Source organism: Theobroma umbraticum, unplaced genomic scaffold (genome assembly GCF_002168275.2).
Source record: "Theobroma umbraticum cultivar Fairchild unplaced genomic scaffold, ASM216827v3 scaffold_67.0, whole genome shotgun sequence".
Classification (NCBI taxonomy): domain Eukaryota; kingdom Viridiplantae; phylum Streptophyta; class Magnoliopsida; order Malvales; family Malvaceae; genus Theobroma; species Theobroma umbraticum.
In genome coordinates, this window is record NW_018397262.1 from 4595689 (window position 1) to 4606264 (window position 10576).

Below are 10576 nucleotides of genomic sequence, written 5' to 3' on the forward strand. Positions count from 1 at the left end.
GACGGTCCCCTGCCAAATCATGTTAATGGGCTCCAATTGCTAGAAGCAGTTTGGTTGTCTAATAACCTTATAAGTGGTGGAGTACCATCTTGGCTGTTTACTTTGCCATCTTTGCAAGAATTAGATCTTACCTATAACAAGCTCACTGGTCCAATTGAACAAATTCAGAAGCCCAATTCTGTCTGGAAGGTTGATTTGAGTTTTAATGACATTCATGGTCCAATACCCAGTTCCTTTTTTGGTCTTGTGGACCTTGAAACTCTTCGTCTTTCATCAAACAACTTGAGTGGCGTCATCAAGTCAAATCTGCTTGCAAAACTCAAAAAACTTGGAGTTCTTGATCTTTCAAATAATAGTTTACTATCATTAAGCACAAGCGGCAATGATGTTAACTATTCATTCCCTTATCTTGTTACTGTGTCATTCTCTTCTTGTAGCATAAGACAGTTTCCAAGTTTCTTTCGAACATCAAAAATGAGTTATTTTGATCTTTTCAATAACAAGATTCCTGGTGGAATTTCCAAATGGGAAGCAGAAGGGTGGGAAGAATTGGTCTACTTGAACCTTTCTTACAACTTTCTTACCACTTTTGAGCAATTTCCAGGGAAGAATCTTCTAATTCTTGACCTTCAGTCCAACTTGCTTCAAGGGCCAATTCTGTCAACTTGCTTGAATCTTCAAAATCCAAATCCACCGCAAGATATGAGAGTATTCTTAATTTCAAAGAATAACTTGACTGGAAATATCCCTCCTTTGATTTGTAATTGGAGTTGGCTTGAACATCTTGACTTGTCACGAAATAGGTTGAGTGGAATTATTCCAAATTGTCTTGGAAATTTCAGCCAAGCTCTCGAGTTAATGAATTTGGAGATGAATAACTTTTATGGCAAAATTCCTAATTCTTTTGCACATGATCTGTTGAGAAATCTTCTCCTCAATGACAATCAATTGGAAGGATTACTGCCGCGAACTTTGGCTAATTGCAGTTCCTTGGAACTTTTGAATTTAAGGAACAACAAGTTAACGGATACCTTTCCCCATTGGTTAGCTTCACTTCCATGGCTGCGAGTTCTTATTTTGCGATCTAATAGATTGCATGGTCCCATGCCCAACTCCATAGCTTCATCTAACTTCTCCTTATTGCAAATAATTGATCTCTCTCATAATGAGCTCACCGGTCCCTTGCCAACAAAATTCTTCCAAAATTTGAGAGCAATGAAAGATCATGTATCTGAAGATAAGAGACATTCCACAGAACTTCCCAGAAGTAGAGATGGAAAACTACACGGTCATGACTATTATTACCCAGTAAATGTAACCACGAAAAGATTCGAGATTGAATTGGTGAAAACCTTAATAATTTTCACATTTATGGACTTTTCCAACAATCTATTCTGTGGAGAAATTCCTGAGGAACTTGGAGAACTTATTTTGCTTCAAGGACTCAACTTTTCTAACAACAACTTGACTGGTCCTATACCACCATCTTTCGGCAATATGGTATGGCTTGAATCATTAGATCTCTCGTCAAATAAGCTTAGTGGCAGAATTCCTTCCCAATTGACAAATCTGACATTCCTTGAAGTGTTAAATCTTTCACAAAATGATCTTGTTGGACCAATTCCCCATGGGAAGCAATTTGATACTTTTGAGAACGATTCCTATAGTGGTAACTTGGGATTGTGTGGCCTTCCATTGTCAAAACAATGCGAGCCAAAACCACCGATGCCAATGCTTAAGGAAGATGAAGGTTCTGAAACAGCTTTTATTTGGAAAGTTGCAATGATGGGCTACGGATGTGGAGTGGTGCTAGGATTGAGCATGGGATACATTGTATTCACAACAGGAAGACCATGGTGGTTTGTCAGAATAATTGAGAGAGATTGGCAAAACAATGTTACAAAGTGGATTCGCAGCATCTAGCAGTACATCCAGATTATGCATAGGTGAGTTTTTTGCCGAAGTAGAATTACAACAAAGTTCTCATTGCTTTTGTAATCTACAATTGATTTTTCCTTTGTTTTTTTCTATTTGTCAGGGTGGCTTTCCATCAGAATCCAATGGACCCTGCTTCTCTAGCATCTGGCTTTTCCATGGCAGTGGTTTGAACAATTCAGGGTGTTCTTAGTGGACAATTTTCTTTTCATGTTTAGCAGCATTTATTATAAAGAAAATTACTTCATACAGAAGTAGAATTATGCATTCCGATATCTAAATAAGTTACATTTTTATTTTTAATTCTTTAAAAAATTATTGCTTTTTGTGTGTTTGTTTCCATAAACAAGTAGTTGAAGCAACAATAAAAATAGTAGCTTGATGAATTTCAATTTATAAAATGCTGGATTTATTTATGTCTTTAGTTTTTTAATTTTACCTTCAATTTAATATTTTAACTTCAATAGATGATACAGTTGTAAAAAATGCAAAGTGCAATGAACAAAATTGGTATGTTTTGTATATTTTTACGCAAAGTTATAGGTTGTATGTGTTTTTTTAATTGATGAGTCGAATGGAGTCTTCTTATGTTAACATGAGGTGGATCCAGAAATTTTTTTGAGTAGTATCATAATTAAAATAATAAATAATAATTAAAAAAAATTTTTCCTCAATTCAAAATCTACCGGAAGAGTACTTAGATCAAATTCGATATGATTTTACTTAGAAGATTGTTGAGTACCATCATTAGTAGAATTGTGTTATTATTGGCCAAGATTTAAGTTTTGCGAGACAAATTCTTCTATTTCAAAATATCTTTTCAAGAAATATTTATCTAAAAACTTGTTAAAAATTTACTACTCATTTCTCATTAGCATAAACTAAATTATTAGAATTAAATAAAATATAATCTTGTATAGCGAATTATCAAGTTCAACAACTAACAATTCAATAAATTTCTATTCATTGATCAAAACTAAGTATAAGCATCCATAAACCACGTAAAGTTAAACTCAAAAATAAAATTATCAAACAATATATCTACAAAATAAAATAAAAAAAAAGAAAGACTCATAATTTCAAGATCATGACATAATTAAAAACACTATAAAATGATTCATATGATTCAATTTTTAACACGTAACATGATTAATATACCATTAAATTAAAAACCTACAATTAAAATGTAATTTTATTATCCAAATTTAAAATCAATAATCATAAAAAATTATAATAAGATAATAATATTATCAAATATAATAAAATTCTACATAAATAACATCCATAAAATCCATTATCTTATAAAAATGGTTTCATACAACTAAAATTAAACAGGTTGATAAACATGTCTACTTTTAAAGGTTAGACACAATAATATAATTAACATAATTAATTAAACTAGTTTAAACGTGATGATACGATTAAGACATGAAACATGATAGAACTAAACTCGTATTCGGTTAACTTCATGTTTTTTTAGTGTCATGTCCAAAAACTGTCAGGTCTAGGATAAATTGCCAAAAATATTTTAGATCACACCTTTTAAAAAAAATTTCCATAAGGACCATCTTCAAAAGTTTTTAAAAAATTTTTCCATCTTCATAATTTTTTACCATGACACTATAAAAATTAACTCTTTTTATTTATTCATTTCTCATCATGTTGTTATATTGATTAGTTTGTTAAGTGAAAATTAAAAGAAGGGGGAAATTTTCATATGTGAAAATTTTATTTCCTATTTTATATAAAATTTTTTCTTTAATTGATCTTAATTATTTGGTATTATATTAAATACTATATAATAATGAATTAACTTTGTTGAGTGAAGATCAACGCCCAATTTATTAGAAAAACAAGTATATGAAAGGGATTGAATTTGAATGTGTGTTTTGTGTCTAATAAGATCCCGATCATGAAATTTGGGTCTGATAAGATCAAATGAGAATTCAAGAAAAATATGCAAAAATTCAGCGGCCTTCAATTCATGCTTTTTTCGTTCTAACACAGCACCAACATTTTTCCTTTTATACCATTAATCGAGTTTTGATTCCACGTACTAGCACTTGTGCTGTTGAAATTTCTCACCACAATGAATAAATCTTTTCAAGTTGAGAAGACTTGACCTTAAATGCATTAATGGAAAACAACTTGAAAGATTAATTAACTTAAACATTCAAAAATTATATAATTATATCATAAATAAGAAATGGGATTAAAGTGGGCTAAGGGTCCATGTATAATTAATTAACTTTGTTGAGTAAAGACTACGCCCAATCTTTAGAAAAACAAGTATATGAAAGGGATTGAATATGAATGTGTGCCCTCAAATAGGAACCAGTCAACACTGTTTTCTTTCAATAAACACGGCAGTAGACCATATCCCTAGCATTTCATGAATAGAATGAAACTTGAAGATCGAAAATCAATAACACTGGTTGTAATGAGTAGCGAAGCTTCTAACACGGCACCAACACTTTTTCTTTTTTATTCCATTAATTGAGTTTTGATTCCACGCACTAACACTTGTGCCGTTGAAATTTCTCAACACAATCAATAAATTTTTTCTAGTTGAGAAGACGTGACTTCAAATTGCATTAATGGAAGACAGCATAAAATATCTTAGAAAGACTTGTTGATTGACTTGGGAAAGGGGTGTCTTCACTTGTTGATTGACTTCTCTTTTTATATCCCTCGGCCTCAGCCACAGCTCATTTTGAACTTCACCTCCCTAACTTTGCCCCTTTTCGACAGCCCTTCGTTTCATGCTTTCCTTTTTTCTCGAGAAAATATGGGAAAGGTAATTAGGATGTTGTGCCAAATCCTTTGCCTGCTTTTAGCGCTCTTGCATTTCCAGATCCATTGTTCATTGAGTTCCCCTTCCTCTTTTCTTCCTTCACCTCATTTATGCCTCCCAGAACAGAGAGCTGCCTTGCTCGAATTCAAAAACACCATTTCTTTGGGTGATTGTCGGACATTTTCTTCTTACCCCAAGATAAATTCTTGGAACGAAAGCACGGATTGTTGTTCATGGGATGGAGTCAGTTGCCACAAGGTCACGGGTCATGTCATCGGCATCGACCTCAGTGAAAGCTGCCTTAACGGCACCCTTCCTGCAAACAGCAACCTCTTCCACCTTCAAGGACTCCAACGGCTCAACCTTGCTTGGAACGATTTCAATGGCTCCATCTCATCGAAGTTATTTAATCAGTTTGTCAGTTTGACCCATCTTAATCTCTCTTATAATTCATTCTCTGACTTAATCCCATATGAAATCAGTCTCCTGTCAAAATTGGTTTCACTTGATCTTTCTTGGAGTGGTGGTTATCACAACTTGAGATTTGATAGTCAAGGTTTTGAAATGCTTGCACAAAACTTAATTGAATTAAGAAATCTTATCCTTGACTGTGTAGATATGTCTGATGTTGCAGTTCCTTCGTTTCTGAACTTGACTTCATCTCTGGAATGTTTGAGTGTCAAAGAGTGTCAACTGCATGGAGAATTCGCAAGTGAACTTTTTCGCCTTCCATACCTCCAGCACATAGATTTAGGTAACAATTATAATCTCACAGGTTACCTCCCTAAGTCAAACTTGAGTAATGCCCTTCAGTTGTTGGACCTTTCCTCCTGCCGTTTTAGAGGATCAATTCCTGCATCATTTGGAAATCTCACTCAACTCATATTCCTAGATTTTTCTCAAAATGATTTTGGAGGACAGATTCCAGATGTTTTTGGGAACCTTAATAAATTGACGTTTTTGTCATTTTCTTCTTGTAATTTCAGTGGTCAACTTCCAACAACCATGTTCAACCTCACACAACTTATCCATCTAGATTTGTCATTTAATCTATTAGAAGGTCCCCTGCCAAATCCTGCTAGTGAGCTTCAGTTGCTAGAAGTATTTTGGTTACCTAGTAACCATGTAAGTGGTGGAGTACCATCTTGGTTGTTTACTTTACCATCTTTGCAAACTTTAGATCTTAGCTATAACAAACTTACCGGTCAAATTGACCAAATTCGGAAGCCTAATTCGGTCCAATATATAGATTTGAGTTCTAATGACATTCATGGACCAATACCTCGTTCTTTTTTTGATCTTGTGAACCTTGAACGTCTTCGTCTTTCATCAAACAACTTGAGTGGTGTTGTCAAGTCAAATATGCTTGCAAAACTCAAAAATCTTTTCTCTCTGGATCTTTCAAATAATAGTTTACTATCATTAAGCGCAAGCGAAAATGATGTTAACTACTCCTTCTCTAAGCTTGCTACTCTGTCATTCTCTTCTTGTAGCATAAGACAATTCCCAAGTTTCTTCCGAACATCAAATTTGGTGGATTTAGATCTTTCTAATAACAAGATTCGTGGTGGAATTTCCAAATGGGAAGCAGAAGGGTGGGAAAAATTGGAAATGTTGAACCTCTCTTACAACTTTGTGACCACTTTAGAGCAATTTCCAGGAAAGAATCTTGACGTTCTTGACCTTCGATCCAACTTGCTTCAAGGTCCAATTCTATCAGCTTGCTTGAATAATCAAAGTCCAAATCCACCACAATCTTTGATTGCATTCTACGTTTCAAAGAATCAATTAACCGGAAATATCCCTCTTTTGATTTGCAATTGGAGTTCACTTTTGATTCTTGACTTGTCTAGAAATAACTTGAGCGGAACTATTCCAGAATGTTTTGGAAATCTCAGCTCTTCTCTCATGGTAATGAATTTGGAGATGAATAATTTTCACGGTAAAATGCCTGATTCTTTTAGAGCTAATAACTTGGAAGATCTTCTCCTCAATGACAATAAATTGGAAGGATTATTGTCGCGGTCTCTGGCTAATTGTAGTTCCTTGAAGCTTTTGAATTTAAGGAACAACAAGTTCACTGATACCTTTCCCCATTGGTTATCTTCGCTTCCAAATCTGCAAGTTCTTCTTTTACGAAATAATAGATTGCATGGTCCCATGCCCAATTCCTTAGCTTCATCTAACTTCTCTGCATTGCAAATAATTGATCTGTCTCATAATGAGCTCACCGGTCCCTTGCCAACAAAATTCTTCCAAAATTTGAGAGCAATGAAAGATATACCTGAAGAGAGACCTTCGCAATTCATGAGATCCAATAGTAGAGGTATACCTTTTTCTTTTCATGGCTATTACTCGGTGAATGTAACAACGAAAAGATTGGAGATTGAGTTGGTGAAAACCTTTGCCATTTACACATTTATGGACTTTTCGAATAATCTATTCTATGGACAAATTCCTGAAGAACTCGGAGAACTTATTTCGCTTCAAGGACTCAATTTGTCTAACAACAACTTGACTGGTCCTATCTCACCATCTGTTGGAAATATGATAGCACTTGAATCGTTAGATCTCTCATCAAACAAGCTTGGTGGCAGAATTCCTTCTCAATTGACGAATCTGACATTCCTTGAAGTATTAAATCTTTCACAAAATGATCTTGTTGGACCAATTCCAAATGGGAAGCAGTTTGATACTTTTGAGAACGATTCTTATAGCGGTAACTTGGGATTGTGTGGCTTCCCATTGTCAAAGAAATGCGGCAATGAGGAGGAGCTGAAACCACCTGTGCCAATGCTTGAGGAAGATGAAGGTTCTGAGTTGGCCTTTTTCTGGAAAGTTGTACTGATGGGCTATGGATGTGGAGTGGTGTTAGGATTGAGTATAGGATACATTGTATTCACAACAGGAAGACCATGGCGGTTTATCAGAATGGTTGAGAGAGAGTGGCAAAACAATGTTACAAAGTGGATTCGCAAAAACAGAGGAAGAAGAAACTAGCACTACATCCAGATCATGCATAGGTGAGTCTTTTTGTCAAAGTAGAATTCCAACGAAGTTCTCATGGCTTTTGTAATCTGCGATTGATTTTCCTTTATTTTTTTGTTTATATTTTTCAGGGTAGCTTTTGAACCGAACCCAATGGACCCTGCTTTTCTAGCATCTGGCTCTATCATTTCCCATGGCAGTGGTTTGAAGAATTCGGGTGTTCATTGAGTATCTGAATGAGTAATATGATTGTTGGTGTTTTTGGTGGAAAATTTGCTTTTCTTGTTCAGCTTTGATCATTTTTAAATTTGTGAGCACCAGCTTTTCTATGTAGCTTCTGGGGCTTGGAAAACACATGTTTTGAAGTAGGGTTTTTTTCTCCTCTTTTTTTTTTTTTTTTTCTGAATTTAGAATTTGTATTGAAGATGTTGCAACTTGCAAGACTTTAATTTAAATCCTAAACATTACACTTGAGTATTTGATTAATATATATCGTGTATGTACTCGCAATCTTAATGGCTTCTCAATTTATTTTATTTTTCAAATAATCCATCAAAATCCAAATATGAATTAAATTCAAAATCATGTCCTATGTCATACGCTAACTATTATCACCCACTAGGGGGATTGTTTGCTATCTTGTTATATTCTGTTATTGGGTCATATACTAACTATTATAACCCATTAACAAGATCGCAGAATTAGTTCTAGTGTTGATTATCCTACTTCTCAAGAGTTAATGCAGCACTTAAAACTTTACAACATAACAAATGTTTCATATCTCATTATGAATCAATATTCGGTCATATGAATAAATCAAAATAAAAAAGCAATCATATGCTGAACTCTTTTTTTTTATGCAAAAAATAATGAAACAAAAACATTTAATTCACTTAATGAAACATACATACATATATAAGATAGTTTGAAAATAAGTAAAGTGTGCACTTTTTTTATTTTTTTTTAAAAAAAGAAACAAGTGAAGGGTGTGAGATTCTACTTACCTCCTGTTGTTTCAACAACAACTTTCTTTCTCTCAAAAAGAATAATAATAAAAAAAAAACTAATCACAGTTATTTCAACATAACGGTTGAGGTATAATTCAAACCACATTGAGTCTGACTTCTCAATTTATTTTATTTTATTTTTTAAATAATTCATCAAAATCCTAATATGAATTAAACTCAAAATCATGTTCTACATCAACATTCATTATCAAAAAATAAATAAATTGCCATTTTTTTATTAAGAAAATGTTGTATTTATATATTTTACAGTTTATGAATGAAAGAATATGCACGGTACCTTCAATTCATGCTTCCCATTCTAACACGGTACCAACACTTTTTCTTTCTGTACCATTAATTTAGCTTTGATTCCAGGTTCAAACACTATTGCTGTTCAAATTTCTCAGCACAATGAATAAATATGTAAGTTGAGAAGACTTGACTTTAAATGTCTTGATGGGAAACAACCAAAAAGATTTGGGAAGAACTTGTTGGTTGACTTTGAAAAAAAGATGTCTCCACTTGTCCTGTAGTTCTATTTATATGTCCCTCACCTCAGCCTCAGCCACTACTCATTTTCAACTTCACCTCCCCAGATTGGCTCTCAAATAAGAACCACAACAGTCAACATGCTTCATGTGACGTGAATTTCTTACTTTTGAGCTTAATTTCTCTCTGATGGTGACTTTAATTGTAAAAGTCATTCCAATTTCTTAAACTTGCTTGGCTGATGACTTGACTTTGTTGCAATCTACAACAAAAACTTTTTATATTTATTTTTTAATTTTGAGGCTGCGTTCTCTTCTAGGAAAATTGAACAGAAAGTTTTGGATTTATTTTCTGAACAAAATGAAACTTGAAGTTCTAAAATCAGGCTGACAAAAACAATAACGCTGTCTGTAATGAGTTGCAATTGTAAGCCTATCCCAATAATGAAATTTGGGTCTAATTAGCATATCCCAATAAGTCTAAAACAAACATATCGAATGAGACTGCAAGAAAAGTATGCAAATCCTGCTAAAGTCTCTAATAGGATAAGATTATGCATTTTATTCTAACACTTTCATGTCCCTACTTCTCCAATACGTAGTTCACTTCTCATGTCCCTCAGCCTCAACAACAACTCATTCTTAAGTTCTCCTCCCTCACTAGCCCCTTTTCGATAACCCTTGTTTCATACTTTCTTTTTCTCGAGAAAATATGGGAAGGGTATTTAGGTTGTTATTCCAAATCCTTCTCTTGCATTTTCAGGTCTATTGTTCGTTGACTGCCCCTTCCTCTTTTCTTGATTCAGCTGATTTATGCCTCCCAGAACAGAGAGCTGCCTTACTCGAATTCAAAAACACCATTCCTCTGGATGATTATTGTGATAATTACCCGAGGACAAATTCTTGGAATGAAAGCTCGGATTGCTGCTCATGGGATGGAGTCAGTTGCCACTTGGTGACTGGTCATGTCATTGGCATCGACCTCAGTGCCAGCTGCCTTTATGGCACTCTCCATGATAACAGCAGTCTCTTCCACCTTCAAGGACTCCAACGACTCGACCTCAATTTCAACAACCTTGATGGCTCTCTTCTTGAAAACAGCAGCCTCTTTCACCTTCAAGGACTCCAACGACTCAACCTTGCTCACAACAATTTCAATGGCTCTATCTCATCGAAGTTATTTTATCAGTTAGTGAGTTTGACTCATCTTAATCTCTCCTCTAATTCATTCTCTGGCTTAATCCCCTATGAAATTAGTCTCCTATCAAGATTGGTTTCACTCGATCTTTCCACGAATGCTTATTCTTCCAGCTTGAGATTTGATAGCCAAGGTTTCAACATGCTTGCACAAAACTTAACCAATT

The 10576-nt window shown here is 34.3% G+C and overlaps 2 protein-coding genes across 2 annotated transcripts in view; both read left to right on the forward strand.

Moving 5' to 3' along the window:
• Positions 1-1923, forward strand: part of LOC110419696 (receptor-like protein Cf-9 homolog) — a 5730-nt gene extending 3807 nt beyond the window's left edge. The window contains exon 2 of the mRNA XM_021432788.2: positions 1-1923. Coding sequence (XP_021288463.2) covers positions 1-1923 — 1923 coding nt within the window.
• A 2750-nt stretch (positions 1924-4673) lies between these two features.
• LOC110419785 (receptor-like protein 7) lies at positions 4674-8112 on the forward strand. Its single transcript, XM_021432894.1, has 2 exons — positions 4674-7752; positions 7849-8112. The coding sequence occupies exon 1, from the start codon at positions 4724-4726 to the stop codon at positions 7727-7729; it is 3006 nt and encodes a 1001-aa protein (XP_021288569.1). The 5' UTR covers positions 4674-4723; the 3' UTR covers positions 7730-7752; positions 7849-8112.
• Positions 8113-10576: the final 2464 nt, after the last annotated feature.

Excerpts from the sequence above, each read along its gene's own strand:
- LOC110419785 (XM_021432894.1), top strand. The coding sequence starts at position 4,724 with ATGGGAAAGGTAATTAGGATGTTGTGCCAAATCCTTTGCCTGCTTTTA.